Source organism: Ictalurus punctatus, chromosome 9 (genome assembly GCF_001660625.3).
Source record: "Ictalurus punctatus breed USDA103 chromosome 9, Coco_2.0, whole genome shotgun sequence".
Taxonomy (NCBI): domain Eukaryota; kingdom Metazoa; phylum Chordata; class Actinopteri; order Siluriformes; family Ictaluridae; genus Ictalurus; species Ictalurus punctatus.
The window spans coordinates 23,761,221-23,784,491 of NC_030424.2; the positions used below are offsets into that span (position 1 = coordinate 23,761,221).

The window sequence follows — 23,271 nt, forward strand, 5'->3', positions numbered from 1 at the left end:
CTGTTTAAGCACAGGCTGCAAGAACTTCTAAACCTAAGCAATACTTACAACTCCATCTACCCAGGCTGCTGAAAAATGGCTGATTTACACTTCAGAGCCACCTATGAGCTTTGTGAATGAGCATTTCTCAAAAAACACATGCTTGCCAGAAGGACGGCCAGTTAAGTGCTTCATGACTGCATGAGTACATCACACACTAACCCTCTCGCGCTTATTTCCTTTTTTTCTATTTTTTTAATGAAATAAGAGCCAAAAAGATTGATCAGCAGCATGAGCAAAGGAAGTGCAATAAAGTGTGCTGGAGTAGAATTGAACTATTACCCTGCATGTGTCATGTCTCTTTCCCCAGGTCTTTACCGGACAGCTTAACACATTCTCACTCCTTGCGGTTAACGAGCAGGGACAGTCCTACAGCTTGTTACATGTTTACTGAAAACTGACTAAGAAATCCACATATTATAATTATACGAATGTTGCGGTATCACTCATTGCTAAGACGTCGGTGACGAAATGGAAAAACGGTCTTTGAGCAACGTGAATGAATCACAGCATGTTTCAAATTAAGACTGTGGCCTAATCAGTTTCAGGAGTCAGAATTTGTGACTACCTTTTGTTTCTTAATTTCTATACTTTTACTTCACTTTAAAGCATTTTAACGTATGAAAGCTTCTTTATAAATAAAAGGTTATTATTATTATTAACGAAAATATTCATTTCAGAAACCAGTGAGCAGCAAATAAGTTATGCTCTGCAACACCTTTACAGAACAGAACTGAGACAACAAGTAAAAGGATACAGTGTGTATAAATTCATAATAATCATTTAAAAAAATAATAATTAATACATGAATAAAACTCATTCGGACTACATTCTAACAGGGATTTAGCTTGATAGTATTCTTAGACCCTTATTTGTACTAGCATGGGGGTATGTTTATAACTCATTCTTCTGATTGAGTGAAGGAAATATGATTCGATGACCATTTGTTAAAATAGTTCATACTGTGCATGACCAGTTATGCCTAGGGTGTTTATAAAAACGCTGTGTGTCTCGTTTCTTGTGTGTTGGTAAGACAGGTCATTGACTATGTTTACATGGACAGCAGTAATCTAATTATTGACCTTAATCTGAATAAGACAATATTCTGATTAAGGTGTTTACATGAGTCGCTTTTAGAATACTCCTTTCATGTACCCGTTTGACTTGTTATAGAATATAGATCGATTAACGGCACACGTCATTACGTCACCACGCCACGCCGTCCGACGTTCCCTCCAGAATTTCACGTATCGACATACAGTTCGTCTTCGTTATGGGACCGTATGCAGTTTTGGGTGTTTTTATTTTGAATTTTACGAACGCTTCAAGTGCAGTTAATTATTTGTCATGCTACACGTGCAAATAGACGACTGCTTGAAGTCGTGGTCTACGTCCCAAACCGCATATTTACCTATTATATAGTAGCCGAAATACATGTATTTCTCCTACTATATAGTAGGTAAGTGCTCTCTTGTTTCCCGTTAAACGGTTGCGCACTGCCGTGTGTGTACGTGTCCTGTCACATTATGCAGTGAAAACTCCCGCATAGCGTTAATAGTGTGATTAAGGTGTGTACATGTCTGTAATGCACATTGATAATGCGACTAAAACAGGAATACTCCATGTCTTAATTCGATTTGTGTTTACTTCGAGTATGACTTTAGTGAGATTAAGGTAATCAATAATCTCTGTTTACATGTTAGTTTCTTAATCAGAGTATTGTCTTAATCAGGTTAATATCAGATTATTGTTGTCCATGTAAACGTACTGACTGTCAGTGAACACATCGAGGTCAGATCTGATAGCAGTCCCAGATACAGGCCTGCTTCTCTCTTATCTCTCCAATGCTCCCTTCACTTCTTCTCTGTACACAAGCTGGCCTCTCCATCATGAGAGTAAGCTGGTGAATCCATTTCTGAAAATATTCTTCGAAGGCTGATCTGAAGATTCTTAAAGTGTGCAATAAACGTCAGGGTCTGGTTGATCAAAGCCTCTCAAGTCTCCCAATTAATGACTCGTTATTTCCCAATTTCTTACAACTTGGTGCCGTGACCTAGATTGCTCACTAACACCTGGTGAGTTACGCCATTATTTCTGAGCCAAGAGAAAAGTTGGCAGGGATCCTTTCCTTAAAAGATAGTACCTAAAACGCTGCAAATGTAAATGCAGATGATAAAGCCATGATCGAATCTCAACAGACGTTTTACATCACACACCATTAATAATACACACTTGGCATAAACAAAATGGAAGCTTGCTAGTATCCCAGAACACTTTCCTCTAGGCTGGCACTGTGTGCCAATCTGCTTGTTTCATGTAGCCAATTGGCTATGCATAATCTCAGCCTTAATGGAAAATATTATCTAAAGCAATTCCAGCCAAATTTATTTTGAAATTAAAAAAAGCAGCATTATTCTTAGAGAAGGTGTTTGATAGGGTGGACGTCACTATTTAAACACCTTCTAAACACTTGAGTCAACTCTATCGTTGCAGGTTTGCTTTCATAACAGTCTATAACCACTACTGCTTTAATAAACTTGCTATGCATGCACAATGGCAAAACGCAATTTTATAAGTATTTGTCATCTTATGACCCTCTAATTAAGGTGATTTTTAATAGCTTGTGACATGTAAGCAATCACTTAGGGTGGTTCTGGCTGATCAACACTATATGGCTAAATGTATGAAGACACCTGGCCATCACCTGGTTGGTAAAAAACTGTCACCAAATGTTTGAAGTCTAGGATGTCTTTGTGTGCCTATACTGGAACTAAGGAGTCCAAACATGTTCTAGCATGGCAATGCCCCTGTTCAGGAAGTGAACCCTATGGTGTGCAAAGGTTGGTGCGTAAGAGCACAAGCGGCCTGCCCAGAGCCCTGACCTCAACCCCACTGAACATCTTTAAGGATGAACTAAAACTCTGACTGTGTGCCATGCGTTCACGCCCAACTTCCCTCAGCTGAAGGGAAGCTGAAGAAGCACAAAATCCCCATAGCCACAATACAAAATCTAATGGAAAGCCTTCCCAAAAGAGTGGATGCTGGTACAACAGCTAAGGTGTATGGGGGCAAGTCCATATTAACGCACATGGTTTTGGAATGGAATGTTGAACGACAGATTAGGGACTGTGACGCTCATATTTTGACCATATAGTGTATTATATGGTTATATAGAGCTACATCTACATGCATCAGGACTATTAAACCTACAAGGGTACAAATACTTTGCACCACCAAAAAAAAAAAAAAAAAAAAAAAAAATACTTTTACAACCAGTGTCCAAAATCCCAAACCACAAATACACAGAAATGGCAACCAACCAATAATCACCTAGGCACACTTAAGTGGGACCTGAACACCACCAATAACACCAAAGAGGCCCGACAAAGCCTCGACTTCCTCAGAAGACTGAAGATGTGAAGAGTAAAGATATAGCTGATACAAGTGACACAACTACCAAGCATCTAAAGACACTGCTCAAAAATAATCACTGTCCATCAGAAACATCCTGAAACAAGCTTTAAAAACATCCCCCGACCTCTCCAACCCTGCACACTTCACATTACACCCGCTACAAAGTCCTGAATGACTCCTGTTTCTTTCCTTCCCTTCCATCCCAGAACCTAGCTCAGAACTGCTTTTCAGAGGCTACTGCAAATCCATGGTTCTAAGAAAGGATCCATGGTTCACGATCTTGAATCTTTAACGACTTTAGTAGAATGTCTACTTACATTTGAGAGTCTCTCCAGCATATGGGATGTGCAGTTTAAATCGGTCACAGCAGGGCCCTGGAGTCAGAGATGTGCAACTGAATAGGAAGAGACAAAGGATGATAGACAAATGTTTGACACCTCTATACAGGCCATCATTACTCAGATCTGCACTATTTCCACTCTGTTCAGAGCACTGATGGATAGTAATTCCAAACAGTCAAACCGTTTAACACCAACCTCTCAAAGGCTCATAAAATCAACAGAAGATATTCAACACTCACCCAGATTTAAGGTCAGTGATACGCAGGCAGTTAGTGGAATCTAAACCAACACGGCCATTGCGTACAACAGTGCAAAGTAAAGGCCTCAGCTCTGGAGAGATCCGGCTCAGGGCCAGTTCTGGAGAAAGGCTGTTCATCTTCCAGTGAAAGATTTCTATACTGCTGGGCAAAAATCACACAACATAATGATTAGTTGGGGTTTGGATTCCACAGAGGCATTGGTGCTGTGTAACGACAACTCAGGGGGACTAAGATCTCTATGAATTGGCTTTTGAAGCCTGCGATTTTGATTCTAGCCTATATGTTGCTGTAGTTCCTTTGGAAACAGGAAGCTAGAGTGACAGCGTGTTGAAAAGCTTGACTGTTTTACCCAAACAGCCAACAGTGTTCAAGATACGCCAGTCGAATCGAAATAATCGAAATAGAAGAAGAGTGCACCAACATCACCCACAACAGTCGACTTTAACGGGAACAACAGCCTAGTTGAGAAGTTTTTGGAGTCGTATTAGCGCCAAGGTCGACTATTAGCCTTGCATGTGAGCACCAGTGGTGATAAAGAGCCGCGGCAAGGCGGCATCTAATGCAACTGAATTGTAGGATTATAGCTAAATGTTAGTTAAACGTCATGCTACTTGATAAAATATCATTACTTACTCGTTCTAATAGAGAAACCATACAGTCTACAAAGATATCATTAAATTCTCGATCAGTCTGAGGTAGCAAAACATTCCGCCACCATTAAGCATCAATTACATAACTGCAAAATTTGCATAAATTCCACTCTCTTTGAAATGAATAAACTCCAAATGGTTTGTCTCAACCAAGGGATAGAAAAGAGAACCGCGCGAGAAGACGCAAAGCCTAAAACGCACCATGTTTGCTGCTAACAAGCTGCTACTGTAGAGCAAGACCCGCCCCTGAGGGTGGGACACACACATTCCTATTGGACGGACATGAGACTAGTACATTATGAGTCATGAACATTTTTAAAGCATTTTTAAGAAAGCGATGAACTATGAAATAAAACAGAGTATCTCCAAAAGTATTTTTGTGCATTTTTTTTTCCAGATATACTGTCATATAGGTGTGCTTAACTCAAAAAAGGTCTGAAACACCCATTTTGATTCCAAGCTGACTTTAATACTGCAATATCATGCTGAATATAAGCTATAAACTAACAAGGAATTGTGACTTCAAATAATATTACTACTACTACTACTACTACTACTACTACTAATAATAATAATAATAGTCTTCACATTAGATGTCAGCCAGTAAAAGCAAAACCCTCTAGCTAATAACTTTCATAAAAATTAACAGTTGCACAGTTTAATTAATACCTTCTTGTCTAACACAATAAACAAACCCTACACACAACCCAGTGACAACATTTATCGTTAAATTCTGCTCAGTGCAAGACTAACAAGCTAACAAGCTAATGCAGCATTTGTGCAACAGCTACGCTATTTTTCAGATTTTTTTGTGTGCCAGTATTAAAAACCACAACCAATAATATTACGCGACACTTCAAATTTTTTGTTTTGTTTTTCTGTACCTTTATAATAAATAAACACTACTACTTCATTTACAGAGGTAGCTAGCCGCTTAGCTGAAAACATTCACCACTTCCGGGTCGTTGTTTTGGGGTCCTTCGTGAGGCTGTCCGCGCTAACGCCTGTTCTGCCGGGTGCTAGATATCATTACTGCATAGCAGTTGATGAGCGGGGCTATGAGTCAAAATGAAACAGACGCGGATGTGGCGTTTTTTCTAGGTTAGCAATTCTGTATTTTAGTAAATTGACAAATATGTCGGAGTTTGTTGAATCAGGAAACGCTGAGGGCTTCCTAAAGCGTGCTAATGTATACACCACGCTCCTGTCGGTTAAATATTCACATACTGCTGTACTAAATAGTATGTTAAAAAACAGTACACGTGTTGAACTTTGGTTTATTAACTGGTTGGGTAAAAGGTCACAGTTTTATTCTGACAGCACGTTTGGACTGTAGGTAAAGTTGAAAATTTCTTTATTGTAAGCAGTGACATTAGTGTATTTATTTATGTATGTACTGCACTTCTATGCCAATTCAATCTAACGTGCAGTATTTATATGACTGTTGAAATCTATGGTTACTATAGTAACACTTGAGTTACTTGTAGGCAGACACGACATAACTGAGATCTATAAGAAACATGAGAATTTATTTTGTCATTTTATTGTGAAGATCCCACAATAAAGATAAAAATTATCATTGCAAGGCATGTTAGAGTTCACACTGGGTTTCCATTTGAAATGTCTAGAGCAAAATACATGCACAATGCAACACTGCCATTAAAAAAACTCAAATAAAATAGATATAGGCTGTCAAAGTGATTTAGATCTGATTTTATTCTGCAGAAATGTTCAGCAGAAATGATCAGCAGAAATGTTCAACAGAAATGTTTAGTTCAGCAGAAATGTTTAATAAAAATGAAACTGGAAAGATCTGATTTTAAAATTGCTACTAGTATATTCTGTAAACGTCTCCCATAATGAATATAACAGTTATTCACAAGGCCTTTCTGATTTCACATGATTTGGGTTCCTTGTGAAATGATTTTCTAACAACATAATAGAGAACATGATTGATGCAGCACTGGTGTTTTATAGATATAGAAAGTCAAATTAATTAGATCTTGCATCAAAATAATTGCTATTACTCGATTATATGATACTAATGTATTGCAGATTGCATGGGAACTACATATTGAGGAAACTAGTGTCTGAAAAATCAGGAAACAACGAGAGCACCAGGAAGTACTATCTCCACCCGTTCGTTTAATGTTCAAGCCATTTTTTTTCATCTGTAAGGAAAAAATAAATAAATCTAAAAACACAAAAGGATGTATATGTAGTTTAACCCCAATTAGTTCCTGACTTTTCAGACACCCAGTAATTAATTAGTAACACATAAAGACTGATAAGGTGAATCATCATTTTGAGTTTGTAGCTAATATTTTTGAGAACTACTGTGTAAGATGTATCAGCTATGTATCAGTCATTTATAAAACTGCACATTATTTAGAGCGTTATTAAATTGGAATATATATTCAAACCATCCATCCATCCCCCAGTGTTTGGATGTACAGTAAAAATCTCCCCCAATTAAGATTTGCAGGCATGTTAGACTTCCCACTGGGGTTTCTTGCAAAATGCTTCAAGTCCTGTAACAGCATGTTGGAGAACAAGCTATAGAATGTCAGATTTATTAGATCTACTACCTGATTTCTTGCTAATATATTACAGATTGCACAGAAACTAGTTAATGAGAAAATCTAGGCTGTCCCATAACCAGCAGCACAAACGTGCTCACTGCCTGAGGACTGCTGCAGAGATTTGAGCAGATTAGCACACTGTTATTCACATGCATAGCCCACATGCAGGGGATTGAATTAATGAAGGATTTTCTTGGCTGCCGTCAATCACGTCTAGAAATAATCACCCCAGGTGCAATAGGCACATGTCCAATATGGAGCACAATTAAAGCTATTTCGAACCTATTGAAAATGTTTCTTACATGACAGGATGGTGAGAAGAGTAAGCAGGCAGTCTTTTAGAAAAAAAAATGTAATTCAAGCTGCTTCCTCCATCTCAGCTTCAAATCATAGCATTGAATCTTTGTGCGTGTGAGTGTGTGTGTGTGTTCGCTTCTTGATGTGGTTTTGAATCCATTTTGGTGTCTCAGAATGCCATTATATCCATGCAAGCAAATTCTACACAAATGGTGACCTAAAACCTAGTCCTAAATGTTCTGTCCTAATATTACGTGCATACTGATACTGTGTGGATTATTTATTTCATTGTGTGTGTGTGTGTGTGTGTGTCAGGATCAGGACATGGCTGAAGAGGTGGATGTTGTAGTAGTGGGCTCCTGTATGACTGATCTGGTCAGGTACGTTTACGCATCAAATGTTATTAAGATCATATGCACGTGACAGGCACTTTGAGCATGATTAACACTCATACATATGGAACAATACACAGACTCTGCAGTTTTTAAAAGAAGTGGAAGTAGTTTTAAAATTAGTGGAAGTAGAGGGTCTTTCCATTAGGAGCTAAATGCAGGCCACTGTGTGCAGATAGCGGAACCGTCTTCAGTCTGTTCGAGCTATTCATGTTGTTCCAGAGGTGTGAATCACCACACACCGAACGCGTCCGATGTCGGTACCATGCTTTTTTCCAGTGTCAGCAATGTCAAGTGTCTTCTAGCCATGCTGACTAAAGCTGGAAAAAAAATGAACACATTTCTCAATGTTTAAAAAAAAAAAATACAGAAATGGAGAAATTGTATGTATGGTATGGTTAAATAGAGGTATACAGTGCAAAAATAATTATGGTAATATGCTACATAATTTTACAAAAATTTGTGCACAACAACAACAATAATAATAATAATAATAATAATAGACATGTACTTTGTCAACAAAGCAAATATCTGTATAAAATCAATAAAAATGAAAAACGTTTTCTTCTTCTAATCTGAGCTCCTAACAACAAAATAATAATAATAATAATAATAATAATAATAATAATAATAATAATAATAGTAAGGTATTTAGTTATGTGGGGGCCAATACAGCAAAACCACTCATAGGCTTCACAGAAACAAATAAAAACAACATGCAACAAAATATTCTTTCTTTCTTTCTTTCTTTCTTTATTTATTTATTTATTTTCTAAAGCGACTGAGATATACTACTACTACTACTACTAATAAATGCATTTAGTTAGATAGGAACTCGTGCAACAAAGCAGATATCTGTATAAAATCAGTAAAGAAAGAAAGAAAAAGCCTTGGCAGTGGAAAAAAAAGTCTTCCTGTTCTAATTTGAGCTCCTAACAATAATAATAATAATAATAATAATAATAATAATAATAATAATAATAATAATACTATAAATATTTAGTTATTTGGGGACCAATACAGCAAATTCATAGGCTGTACAGAAATAAAATAAATACAGAAATAATGTGAATTTAGTTATTTAGGGTCTCATACAGCAACACAAATAACTGTATTAAACAAACAATCAGAGAAACAAATAATTCCAAGTTTGAAACACAGCATTGGCCATGCAACAAAAATATTCTTCTTATATATTTATTTATTTTCTAAAGCCACTGAGATGTTATAGTACTACTACTACTACTATTACTCCTACTACTACTACTACTATTACTACTGCTAATAATAATAGCAGTAGTAGTTTGGATTGTTTCCTCACCAGAATACATGTGTGAAAGAGCTTCAAAGGCAACCTTACCCAGTATTTTTTTGCCTCAACTTATTATCCAAATAGCTGTAAATTTTTTTAAAATTGCAGTCTAACTGACAACATAGTGATCTGACACACATGATCAGGAAATCAAACATGCTTACTTCATCAGCATTACGCTATAGATTTGATGTGGGTGTATATAATTAAAGACAAAGTGCAAATCATCACAGAACCATGCAAGGCCCAGGTTCCCAGAAGCTTAATACAATTAAGATGATCTTAACAGATAGAGAGAGTGTACACTGTGGTGTGAACTCTACCATTTAACAATGCTGGGCAGTTTTTTCAGCAGTGTTCAGACTTAAGTTCCTCCTGTCATTCATAAGACAATAGACACTGTGATTCATTCTGATGCACCGAACAGGGCCAGAAAAATAAGCCTGTGGTTTTTGTAAATGTCTGAATGAGACACTCTGATTCACTGTGCTGGAACTTTCCAGAACCAAAAGATAGAAGTGTGCCACGTTGACAAACTGGACCTCTCGGGTTGGCTTGATATCTCTAGTTTCACCAGAAAGAACCATTTTTTTGCACATGAAGAAGTAACAAGCTGCAATGCTCTAAACATATCTCATATCTATAATTAGTGTGTGCACAATCGTGCCTTGTGATGGGTTGGCAGCCCGTCCAGGGTGTCAAATTTTAATATCATGGAAAAGTTCATTTTTTTCCCGTAATTTAATTGAAAAAGTGGAACTTTCATATATTCTAGATTCATAAAGTGAAATATTTCAAGTCTTTTTTTTTATTTTAATCTTGATGATTATGGTTTACAGCTCATGGAAATCAAAAATCCAGTATCTCAAAATATTAGAGTAAAGAATTTATAATACAGAAATGTCGACCTGAGAAGAGCTCTAATCAGGTAATTAACTCAAAACACCTGCAAAATTTTCCTGAGCCTTTAATTGCTCAGTCTGGTTCAGTACACACAACCACAATCATGGAGAAGATGAAAGTACATTTTGCATTTCATTTGGAAATCAAGGTCCCAGAGTCTGGAGGAAGAGTGTAGAGGCACAGAATCCAAGTCATCTGAGAGGCACCTGTCATCTGCTGGTGCTGATGAGTCAATGCAGCATCTACCAGGAAATTTTAGAGCTATTCATGCTTCCATCTGCTGACAAGCTTTATGGAGATGCTGATTTCCTGTTCCAGAAGGAGTTGGCACCTGCCCACAGTGCCAAAACTTCTAGTAACTGGTTTGCTGACCGTGGTATTACTCTGCTTGATTGACCAGCCAACTCGCCTGACCCGAACCCCATAAAGAATCTGAGACACTAGACCAAACAATACAGACGAGCTGAAGGCCGCTATCAAAGCAACCTGGGCTTCCGGAACACCTCAGCAGTGCCACAGGCTGATTGTCTCCATGCCCACTCCATCCACATTGATGCAGTAATTCATGCAAAAGGATTAAAGCTCCGACCAAGTATTGAGAGCATAAAGTAACATACTTTTCAGAAGGTCGACATTTCTGTATGATAAATTCTTTATTCTAATATTTTCAGATACTGGATTTTTGATTTCCATGAGCTCTAAGCTGTAATTATCAAGATTAAAACAACAAAAGGCTTGAAATGTTTCACTTTATGTACAAAGAATCTAGAATATATGAAAGTTCCACTTTTTGAATTAAATTACAGGAAAAAATGAACTTTTCCACAATATTCAAATTTTTTGAGATGCACCTGTATATAATTTCTGTTTTATAGATTTTTATTAGACCATGTCATTGTTCCATAGGGATTTTTGTCTTGTGGTGTAATCTGTAAATTTGTGCTATGGTGCAAACCTGCAACCAGTACATGTCCTTGGAGGTTGATGGCAACGTTAGGTAGTTGTTTGATACTTTACTTAACATCTCTGATCAGATATCTGTTCTCAGCTGCAGATATTTTCCCGCCATGAATGAAAGTACAGCAGGCTTTTTTCCCCCCTTTTTCTTTCAACGCAGTTCATTTCTTTTTATAATTTTCCCCTGACACATTTCTGTGCTGTGGGTGTAACTATAATCTTTCCCTCAGCATCCAAATTACTTGCTTTTCTTTCATACATTGTTCTGTAGTCATCATGATAGATTAGATCTACTGATCCCTGAAACATTATTCTAAAGCAGCACACCATGTTACTGAATCTTAAGACGCCATTCAGTGCTAAAGCAGAAAAAAGGAAACAATTATGGGTTCACATGTACATACACAAGGCATTGTATCTAAAAAAAAACAAAAAACAAAAAAAAAAACATTAAGTTCCCTGGAAAAAATATCCGTAAATGTGTTTGGCCCAAATGTGAACATGTTTATGAGAAACCTGGAAGAAGATGTTGTTCAGGATAAGGTTTGACAAATAAATGTACAAATAATATACAGCTCCAACCAGGATTTGGAGGGTTACTTTCAAAATGTATCCCGTTACAGTTACAAATTACTTCATAAAAAATGTAATAAGTTACATAATCCAAGTATCACAGTTATGAAAGTAATGTAATCTGATTATTTTTGGATTACTTCAAGGTCACATATGTAAATAAAGTCAAGAGAAAAGCAATATGATCTAAAATACTTTTATTTAGAGCTTATTTTAGAGCTTAAACACATGTTCAATGTTTGGATTTGTTTTAAGAAAATAAATAAATAAAAGCTCACTGTCCCTGATGCGGGTAACATTACATTTACATTTATTCATTTAGCTGACACTTTTATCCTTACAATTGAGGAAATACAAGCAAAAGGAATATCAAGTGGAGAACAATACAAGTAGTGCTACCATACAAGATTTTTTAATTAAGTTCTAGAGAAGCAAAGTGCGCAGAGTAGAGGTGTAAGAGCCAGAGTAATTTTTTACAATTTTTTTTTAAATATTGTGGGGGTTGGCAGTTATAGGGGTTAGTTAAGTGCTCACGGAAAAGGTGGGTCTTTAGTCGTTTTCTGAAAATAGTGACGGAATCTGCTGTCTGAATTGAAGTTGGAAGTTCATTTACATCACAAAAGCATTTCAGAGAACAATTTGTGTTCATTTCTACCAAATTAACCATTTCTACCAAATGCACCAGGAGGTTGCTCATATAAGCGGCGACTGGCAAGAGAGAACCAGAACTATAATCAAGCAGCTGTCTATATTGTGTTTTGTCAAAAAGATTCATTTCTTTGGTTTTAAATGAAAAGAATTGTAATCCTGATAGTATTCCCCTTTATTTTTTCTTCTAAAAAATGTACCTGTAATCTGATTACTTTGTTTTTTGACATAACTATAACGGATTACAGTCAGCAGTTTTTTGTATCCCGATTACGTAACGCCGTTACATGTAGTATTCTGTTACTCCCCAAGCTTGGCATAACAAAGTGACCGTGTCCTTGATGTGTGGGAGTGTGTATTTGGATTTGGTCCTATACACACACAGATGTGCTGAAATAATTGCCGTGTCATTTTAGCTACAGGTCACGGCAGGTTAAAAGAAACGCCTTTGTAAATGTTTTCTATTAAATGTCATAGTAAGCAAATGTGCAATTACCACGGTAAAAGAATTTCAACACTGGGGGAAAAAAAAAAGAGCAGAAAATAAAGTTTACTTGACACGCTTGTAGTCTGAGAGTGGGTTTTGGGGCAGGCAATAAACCTTTATGTGAAATGTATTTTTGTAGTATGCTTTAAGAAATCATTAAGGCAAAATAGTTCATAAATGAAGCTCTAACGTCAGGAAAAAATATTGTTATAGGAAAATCATCAACAACAGGGTGGTGTGATGCGTCACCAGCATGACCCAGAGTGTTGCGAATACCACAGTAATTTCACCAGTGTTTAATTTATTAAAGAATGATGCATCATACTTAAAAAAAAAATCTATCTACAGTTACATTGAATGTTGTGGAGTTTCCTCAAAGCAAGTTAGGCCCTGTAGATCACTTACTTTATAGCAGCTATAAAAACAGCCCAAAAAAGCAGCTTGTTACAGAGAAACCACAGAGTGCACACTAGTCCATCCTGAAGATTTTCCACGTATTGGAAAACCCAACGGAACAGCGTTACCTTTGAGTGTTACAAAGCTCTGACACTGGAGACTCCTTCCATAAATGAAAACGATTCTATGTGATTTTCCTGTTTTATTCCCAGTGTTGATGTTAGAAAGCTGAATAAAACTCCATAAAAAGACTTTTAATGTTCGAGCAGAGCTACTCAGAATAATGCAGGGTTTGTGTAGGCAACTCGTTTTATAAGTGAAACGTTTCCGCACATCAACAATTACTTGTTTTTGTTTTGTTCTGTTCCAGTGGACCATCCACCCTGAGAATGAGCTGTTACTATAGAAAGGATAACATATGAGAATGAGTGCATTAATACAAACCTGTGCTTTGGTTTGCAGCTGAAACTAATATTGGAGCTGCTGTTAAGGGGGGGGGGGGGGGGGGGGGGGGGTTGGTTGCCTTGCACTTCTGTGTGTGTGCAGAGTTTGCATGTTCTCCCCATGCTCTGAGGGTTTCCAACTCCAGTCCAAAGACATGCATTGTAGGCTGATTGGCATTTCCAAATTGTTCGTAGGGTGTGAATGGGTGTGTGTATATGTATATGTGTGTGATTGTGCCCTGCGATGGGTTGGCACCCTGTCCAGGGTGTCCCCCGAGTTCCTTGGGATAGGCTCCTCACTCCCCCCGTGACCCTACATAGGATAAGCAGTATGGAAAATGGATGGATGCATGGAATCAACATCTGAATGAATCTGACGAATCAGGTTCATTCCTTCAACAATGCAGTGGTATCAGTGGCATAGCCATGAATTAATTTCAGGGGTCGACGTGAGGACTATATGTACGCTAAATAAAATCAGAAGTGTGAAAATCCTAAGTGTGACACGCTAATATATTTCAGGTGAATGCCATACAGCAATAGACGCATGATTTACTATCAACCAATCTTACCATAACAATAACGACAAGACATAGAATAGACATCGAAAATAAAATACCTTTATGAGAGTTCTGCATCGCAAATGCTAGTAATACTTTACTTTACCTTGTAAAACAAGATCTGTATGTAAAAAGACATGATTCTCTTTGATCTGATTCTGTCTCTTAACATAAAATGTGATTATACTAAGTAAAGGAAGCTTTCATTTGCTGTTGGCCTTTTATGAACATCATTATTACACAATTACTGCGCAAAATATGTGCACATCTGACATGTGTATAATCATCTGCGTTGTAAGTTTGTTATGTAAACCACCTGAATAAACATTTGGAACTGCCATAAAAAATTTCAGGGAGATCCAGGTCCTGAAAATCCATCCCCCTAGTTATACCTCTCGTCTGCATAATTCATGCTCGGTTATAGATCACAAACATAGTTTAAAGTAAATATGGAAGTACCCTAGTTGTTGACTCCACAAAACCCTTTAAGAAATTCTAAAATACCCAGAACTGATTTTACTTGTTTGTTATAATATTGGAAACTCCATAAATTTATTTTTTATTTTTAATGTTAGAGCAGAGCTATTCAAACTATGGGAGGATTTGTGCAGATAAGGGCTGAGATGGAAAATACCAAAAATCAAGATTTATAAAAGACTGTGTAAGATCTTCTTGCATTTTGCGTAAGAGGTCCACATTTTAACTTGACAGTATGCTGGAGTGTGCTCCACAATACGCCAAAAGACCTTTCTTCATTCATGATTTAACTGGCAGACGAGCAAATCGACATTCACGGAGGTGTTTTGAACTCTATATTAACTGACCTTCTCTGGAAGCCCCGCCCCCTTCCCCATCTCACATTAGGAATGTTTTGGCCTGTGTTTTTGCTGCACTTGAAAGATCAACAATCTTGCTTTCTGTGAAAGTGTGAATATGTCTGCGTTATGGTGTAATACCCTGGGGTACAGTTCTAAATTCATGTTATATAGTCACACATTTGAGAAAAGGTGATGGGATTTAACAATTGCCCTTAGACGTACAATATCTTGGAAAAGGCTTACACTTTAAAAACGGATAGTTCATCCATCCATCCATATTCTATACCGCTTATCCTTTTCAGGGTCACGGGGAACCTGGAGCCTATCCCAGGGAGCATCGGACACAAGGTGGGGTACACCCTGGACAGGGTGCCAATCGCAGGGCACACAATCACACACACACTCACACACTATGGACACTTTGGACATGCCAATCAACCTACCATGCATGTCTTTGGACTGGGGGAGGAAACCGGAATAACCCGGAGGAAACCCCCGCAGCACGGGGAGAACATGCAAACAACCACACACACACAGAGCCGCGGGAATCAAACCCCCGACCCTGGCAGTGTGAGGCGAACGTGCTAAACCACTAAGCCACTAGTTCGTTTAACTAAAAAATTACCTCAAAATTTGTAAGTTGATAAATCAATTTCTTTAAGCAAATACATTTAAATATAACAAAAATTTAACTCAATCTTTGTAATTTAAAATTAATTTTTGATATATTTAAGTGTATTTGGCTTAAAGAAGTTGGTTTATCAACTTAAAAATTTCCTCAAATTGTTTTCGTTAAATGAACTTATCCGGTTTTACAGTGTAGGCACATGCCAAAAAAAATAAAATGTTGTAGAGCAAAGATGCCTTCCAAAATAATGAAATTAAATGTTTCTACATTTTAAGAAATACAGTAAAGAACATTAAACAGTACTAAATGAAACAACGTCGATATTTGGTGTGACGACCCTTTGCTTTAAATAAAATTAGTAGTCGTCTCGGGTACAATTAGTGCAGTTTTATAAGGAAATGAGCTGTAAGTTTTATTGAGCAGCTTGCAGAACCAGACACGGTTCTTCTCGAGACTTTGACTGTCGCACTCGGGTCTTATTTTTGCAGCAAAACCCAGCAGCCTTCACAGCCTTCATTGTGTTTTTTTTGTTTTGTTTTTTTTGTCTGAAAAGTGGTCTGTTACATAATACACTGCTTTCTTTACTGACATTCAAATAAACATTTTTCTGTAGCATTTAATTTTGTGCTGGAAAACTAATGTTTGGAAAACCTAAAATGTATTCGTACTGAAGTCATAAAAAAATAGGGTGGCTAAAACGTTTGCACAGTACCGTACATGAATAAACATGTTTTTGGTTCTTCTTCCACTACAGGGAAAGGTGTTGAAATTCTTATAAGTGTTAATCACATGTACACCACAGAGGTGATGGTTATTAGGTAGCTGTTAGGGATTTGGTTCAGAGAAAAAAAACTCTGGAGTATCACTTTAATCAGAGACAAGCACCTCTCAATCTGCTCTTTCCAACGATCTTGGGTGCTTGCCCACACAGCAGAGAAATATCTCAAGAATCATCAACAGCACTGTTCAGTTTTCACTATTAATCTTTCCACAGTGGTATAAATGACACTTTTGTGATATTCCCAGAAGCAAGCAGGCTCATTAAACACACATGGCCTCATTTGTCTTCCATCTTCAGTGTTGTTCTTTAAAGTCATTAAAAATCCAGCTGTCGACTTTGGCCTTTGAAAGCCAGACGCCGCATCAAGTCTCTGTCTATGTTTGAACGTCTTGCGTGTTTTTTTTTTTTTTTTAAGGCTGCACGAGATACATTCCCAACCAATCAAAGTGCCACGCATGACTTTGAAGTATGAAATCCACTTTTCTCTCCGGCTGCTGCGCATGGGCTTTAGGTCGGTCTGTGTGGTGCGTGTGTCTGCGTCTGGGCGACAGCGAGACAGAACCATCCACAGCATTTCGTGTTAAAGCCAGAGGGGGCCACCTACTGATCATCCGAGCAGCTCGAGTGCTCACATGCTCTCATATAGAGCAAATAAGTTATGAATCTGCAGTTCCATGATTTCAGTACACTCTTGGAAAGGTGTGTAACGGAGAGATCACGCTCTCAGTCAGAAATTCCTTGTGAAACCTCATACTATAGAATAAAAGCGCTTCCATTTACAGTATAAACAATCATGCACTAAGATCTTCCATTCTAAAGAGATTATTGTGTGTGAGTCAGTCTGTAAGTCAGCGAAGGTTTTCTCTGAAAGTAAACGGTTTGTTTTGTGCTGCCTGTGGGTTCAAAGTCTCGCACAAGCCGCAGCAGTGGTTTCCCACCCCTTCTTTGTGGAAAGAGAAAAAGGATGTAAACAACCCACTGCACGACTCACGTCACCACACACCTGTTTGCGGTCCCGTGGCTCAGGAGAGTCACTGACTGTGTCGATGTTTGCTACATGACTGACTGATTGACACTCCTATCACAGACTACACATGTATTCAGCCTGTAGTGAGGACCAAAAAAAGATATGCGGGAAAAAAAAAAAAATATATATATATATATATATATAGCTTTTTACAGTTTTTACTTGAAATAATTAATTAAATAAATAAAATCTTATTTGTGTTAAGATTTGAGAATCTGTGTCTATTTTTGTGTTAGGATTTGGGAATCTGTATAAATCTTTGTGTTAGGATTTGGGAATCCGTGTCTATCTTTGTGTTAGGATTTGAGAATCCGTGTCTATCTTTGTGTTAGGATTTGAGAATCCGTGTCTATCTTTGTGTTAGGATTTGGGAATCTGTATATATCTTTGTGTTAGGATTTGGGAATCCGTGTCGATCTTTGTGTTAGGATTTGAGAATCCGTGTATATCTTTGTGTTAGGATTTGAGAATCCGTGTCTATCTTTGTGTTAGGATTTGGGAATCTGTATATATCTTTGTGTTAGGATTTGGGAATCCGTGTCGATCTTTGTGTTAGGATTTGAGAATCCGTGTATATCTTTGTGTTAGGATTTGAGAATCCGTGTCTATCTTTGTGTTAGGATTTGAGAATCCGTGTCTATCTTTGTGTTAGTATTTGAGAATCCGTGTATATCTTTGTGTTAGTATTTGAGAATCAGTGTATATCTTTGTGTTAGGATTTGAGAATCCGTGTCTATCTTTGTGTTAGTATTTGAGAATCCGTGTATATCTTTGTGTTAGTATTTGAGAATCCGTGTATATCTTTGTGTTAGGATTTGGGAATCTGTATAAATCTTTGTGTTAGGATTTGAGAATCCGTGTCCATCTTTGTGTTAGGATTAGAGAATCTGTGTATATCCATGTGGGGACCAAATATTCTCACAAGATTATGAATATCTGACGATTTTGGCTTTGTGGGGACGTCTGTGGGTATGTTGTCTGGTCCGCAAAACACTGCAGCTTGAATGTAAAAAAAAAAAAAAAAAAAAAAGATAAAACCTAAAAGAGCGGTTACTGAGCTTAAACTTAGTGTTAGGTTGAGGTGTACGTATAGAATTAATTACATGCATTAAAAATTACATCAACAGAATATCCAAACAAGGAGAGACAAACGTATGTGTTTGTATGTGTGTGCGTGTGTTTGTGAAAGGTGTGGTTAGTCTGACGCTCTTAACTGATTCCAGACGCTGACTCAATCAGACCTCGTTAGATTTAAGGCTCCATATCAAATGACAAACGTCACTGAGGTGCACAAGTTACTCCTACAGTAATGGATTACATCACTGTCCTTCTATTGCAACTTAATTATAGATTTCAGCCTTTCTTTGTTGAAGTCAGTGTGGGAGGCGGTATTACATAAAAGCTATATCTGTCAGTCCCTTTGCCCTATCTGCTGATATAAGGTATGAGGCCATGTATACATGTGTGTACTCAAGACAGCAGAGTATATATTTGAATGTTTGGGATGGGCTACATGACAATATAATACCCATGTCAGGATACACAATATTCCATTATATACATTTATAGTGCTATAGAATTCTTGAATCTGATTGGTCAGAAGGTGATGATTCATTCATTTGTAACAGTTCTAACTTGTTCATGGATGTTCTACAATATTAAATGTAACTGTAAACGGTTGAAAAGCATGACATGTCGTCAATTTACAAAAATTTAAGCTAGTCATTGACAGATTGCTATGGTATAAGAGGAAGAAAACACTTCAGGACTATTGGAAAATATCTATTCACGGTGGTAACAGTAGCTCCGGGCCGCATCACACCACACTGCCGTTGATTATTTTCCTGTAACAGCACTTCCTGTCATGTTTTATTAAACAGATGATTTTAGTTCAGAGTATAGCAGGTGTCATTGGTACTTGTATAATTCTGAGGAGCTTTATTATTCCAGTAACAAAAAATCGAATGTTGAAATCTGTTTTGCACAAATTACTTCATCTGTTCCTCATTTCCGTTGGTAAGTTTTGTTTTTTTTTGAAGACGTGGAACAAAAATAGCTTTGAAACCATTTTGTCCCTGTTGACCCAAAAGGCATACAAATATAAAAATCAGATTATTGAGCAAGTTTAGCATGTGATTTCTTCAGTACATTTTCTTTAGTACTCAATACAGAAGTTTTAAAAAAAAAAATTAAAAAAAAACCCTGTTAAGTGCAAACGTTTTCATATCCTTGGGACAAAATAAGGAAGACAGCAAAATTGAATTTGTCTGGGGTCCTTCATTATCATGTTAAAAAATGTATAAATAGTTGTAGGAAATTACAGACTGCCACTAAACAGATTCCACTGCAAGGTAGTTAATGGAAAAGCTCATCCCTGATAAAGTCTTAATTATCAAATACACCTTAGTCTCAGCAATATTTGTGTAACACCACCTAAAGTGACATTCAATCAGTTATAGCATGGGAGTGGCAGTGGGATATTAAGAATCATCCAAGGAAAGAAAGGCATTTCTCTAGACAATCCTATCACCTGACCATTTGAGGTCTTACTTACTTACAGTTGCATTTATATAGCGCTTTTCTAGAGCGATTTACATAGTATGGGGGAGGGTGGGGTGCGGGGGAATCTCTTCAACCACCACTAGTGTGTAGCATCGACCTGGATGATGCGACGGCAGCCATAGTGCACCAGGATGCCCACCAGACACCAGCTATTCCATTTGAGGGTCACACCTGTAACGACATCAGTACTGTGAGAACGAAAAGTGATCACATCAACTGCTATCCTTAATTTACGTTTAGATTGAAACTTCATTTACATTACAAGCAGAAAACCTGGCTTGAAATACAGTATAAAATACTGTAAAACACTGCCATGCTGCAATAAAGTTATTCTTCACTGAGATCTTCAACACCCTCGTGTTTTTTTTTTTTTATTATGTAGTGTATTTATAGTGATGTAAGGGTGACAAATTAAAAAGTAGTGTAAAGTTTCTTAGTAAGGTGTTGGACAACTTGGCACATGTCTCTGAAATTGTACTGAGGAGTTCTTCTGAAGATATTCCAACAATTGGTGTTTTGATGATGATGGTGGTGGAGAGCTCTGTTAACACACCGCTGCATAATCTCCCAGACTGTTCAGTTCAGTTGGGTTGAGATCTGGTGATTGTGCGTGAGTCCACAGCATATGATTTACAACATTTTCATCCTCATTAAAGCATTCGTTGAGCTCTCATGTCCTGTGGATGTGAGCAGAGTCATCCAACAAGCGACCACACCCATCAGGATAAAAACTGTTACATGCAGGATAAAGGTGATCAGCCAGAATTGGTCCATACAGGATTTCGCTGAGTTTTTTGTGATTATTGTAGTTAAAAATTTGTTTATTTATTTATTTATTTATTTTAAAATTGCAACGCATCTTTTTTTGTGCTTTTTTTTTTTTTGAAGAACTCTGCTTGAATTGGCAAAATTGCAATTTCACAAAATTGTTTTGCACGGTCTTTCGCAGCGATGTTTGTTGGAAAGTGAGAGTTTTTAGCTGTACTCATCTTGGCCAAAATTGACCTAAAATCTGTGTTAATTTTGGAAAAAATCGCATGCTCTTCAGAATATTGCGAAGTTTGCTTGATTGCACGTTCATTTCTGCAATCGCAAAATCGTGAAACCCTGCAGGAACTGCAAAATATTTTTGTATTGATTTGCAGTGATGCATGGACCCAGAACTTGCCCGTTAAATCACAGAGCACCATTTTTGGTTTTACTTTAATTTGTTAGACGTCTGTATTATGTAGTGAAAAAAATCTAAATGGCATTACTGCAAAAAATATCTGGCATATCTGTTGGGAAAGGTTTTGAAGAAAAAAAAAAATCCTTTGTTTCCAGCCCAGCCCTAAAACCCAACTTTTTATTTTATGTTGATTTTGTAGTTTTTGGTTTTTATGATTTGTAACTGCTTGGAATTCAATTTGATTAAGATAAAAAATATATATATATTTTTTTCTTTTCTTTTTTTCTTACCCACAAAGCAAGACAAATGCAAACTTTTCCACTCAACCGTTGCAACCTGTTACACCAGTCAAGGCATGTCCACCTCTCACCTTTGGCATTGTTTGGGAACCTTTATAAACTTTTTTGATATTAAATTCAAGTGACAGCACTTGAATTTACAGCATGTTCACATAGTCATGTGTTGTTTGCTTCCACCAACATTGTACAAAAAAGCAACTTCCTTTGGCTTGCCACCAGACTCATTAACATTAATGTCCAAAACAAGATCCTCCAGATTACTGGAAACCGGGTAAACCGTAGCTTTTTTTCATGTAAATAATATTACTGTAAAAGCCCCTCTTTAAACATCACAAGCCAAGCAGAAAAAAACAAAGTTTATCTGCACCCTCTTCCACCATCAAAAGCACACACGCTCACCGGGACTTGGACCTGAGCCAGGCCATAACTTTCTTTGGTTAAGTGGTTTTGTTTTCTTCTTCTTCTTCTTCAATAGACTGAGTAATGGCTGCTCGTTCTGCTTGGGTGAGAAACACACAGACCTTGTTCTGTAATGTCACGCATTGCAGCAATTACCTTTTTCTGGAGTTCAGAGATGTAGCCTTATATTTAGGAGGTTTAGGGATGGCAGAGCGTGATGTTTTCACTCATAAACAGCACTTATAAAGCATTTATTCCAGTAAATGCTCACCCTCCGGTCTCCCCCACCTCATTTCAGCATGTTGCTGGTAAATCAGTGAACTTTAAAGAGCAAGAAATCTGTATGCATTTTAGTACATGAATCACATTACATACATTACTCAACCAGCTGCAGTGAATCATCAGATTCAAATACATGGATACGAAGATGTCCCGTCTGATGAATCAACATACAGATTAAATGTAGTGATCCTAACTGAAAAAATCTCTTAATCACTTCGGCATGCGCTTGTTTTTGTGAACAAACAGATGTTCTTGGCATATTACACCCTGACAAGAGTTAGACTGTTCATTATTTGAGTGATTTGATTGGTTTCTTATAACATTACATCCCAAATGGGTTTATTCCTTTTATATCACAAGTTAATAAGACACAAAAAAGCTCATCATGATAGTGAGAAACTTTAAAGCCTTCTATCCTGAAGACTTTCCTTTGTCGGAAAATCTGACTGTTACAAAGCACTGACACTGGAGACTCCTTCCACAAATGCCAAATAATCAGTCCGTACAGCAGGGTTTTTTTTTTTTTTTTTTTGTGATTGTTGCTTTTAGCTGTACTCATGTTCGACGCACGTGAATCGAAGAGGGCATTGGCTGAATGCGCGTTGTGATGACGTCACGTGACGTGTCTCAGCCCAAATCTGCGGTAATTTTAAAACATTGCAAGCCTCTCCGGATAGGGCGGAGTTCGCTTGATTTTGCGTTCATTTCTGCGATCGCAAAAACACCAAATCCTGGAGGGACTGAATAAATATCACGACACAGAAAATTTCATCATATCAACAAATTTACCAACGAAGGTTTTTTTTTTTTTTTGGTTATTTTTTTTAAATCCATTTATGTGGCGCATGCGGCATACACGTACGTTTTTGTGTTAACTATTACTATAGAAACAATAATGCATTCAGACATGTGCACTAATATAGACAGTGTAAAACCACTTTACTAGGATGTTCTATACTGTTTCCTTTTTCTTTTCTGACATTGAAGGTTCTGTCTTAAATGTAACAAAATAACAAGAACACAGTGTTGTTTTGACTCTAAACTACATCTGAC

The 23,271-nt window shown here is 37.3% G+C and overlaps 2 protein-coding genes across 6 annotated transcripts in view; one reads left to right on the forward strand and one right to left on the reverse strand.

The window, feature by feature from the left end:
• The window catches only part of babam2 (BRISC and BRCA1 A complex member 2), a 90,373-nt gene extending 84,633 nt beyond the window's left edge, over positions 1 to 5,740 (reverse strand). The window contains exons 1-3 of one of the 3 annotated variants that reach the window (XM_017476532.2): positions 5,589 to 5,739; positions 4,034 to 4,192; positions 3,771 to 3,847 (exon numbers count right to left, since the gene is read on the reverse strand). In XM_017476532.2, the coding sequence (XP_017332021.1) occupies positions 3,771 to 3,847; positions 4,034 to 4,170 (214 nt within the window). In that variant the 5' untranslated portion in view covers positions 4,171 to 4,192; positions 5,589 to 5,739. Of the gene's footprint in view, positions 1 to 3,770; positions 3,848 to 4,033; positions 4,196 to 5,588 lie in introns of all 3 variants that reach the window. The other 2 variants (XM_017476533.3, XM_053682449.1) reach the window with 2 other exon arrangements.
• The window catches only part of rbks (ribokinase), a 47,266-nt gene continuing 29,711 nt past the window's right edge, over positions 5,717 to 23,271 (forward strand). The window contains exons 1-2 of one of the 3 annotated variants that reach the window (XM_017476535.3): positions 5,717 to 5,805; positions 7,899 to 7,963. In XM_017476535.3, the coding sequence (XP_017332024.1) occupies positions 7,908 to 7,963 (56 nt within the window). In that variant the 5' untranslated portion in view covers positions 5,717 to 5,805; positions 7,899 to 7,907. Of the gene's footprint in view, positions 5,806 to 5,884; positions 6,041 to 7,898; positions 7,964 to 23,271 lie in introns of those variants that run through there. The other 2 variants (XM_017476534.2, XM_017476536.3) reach the window with 2 other exon arrangements.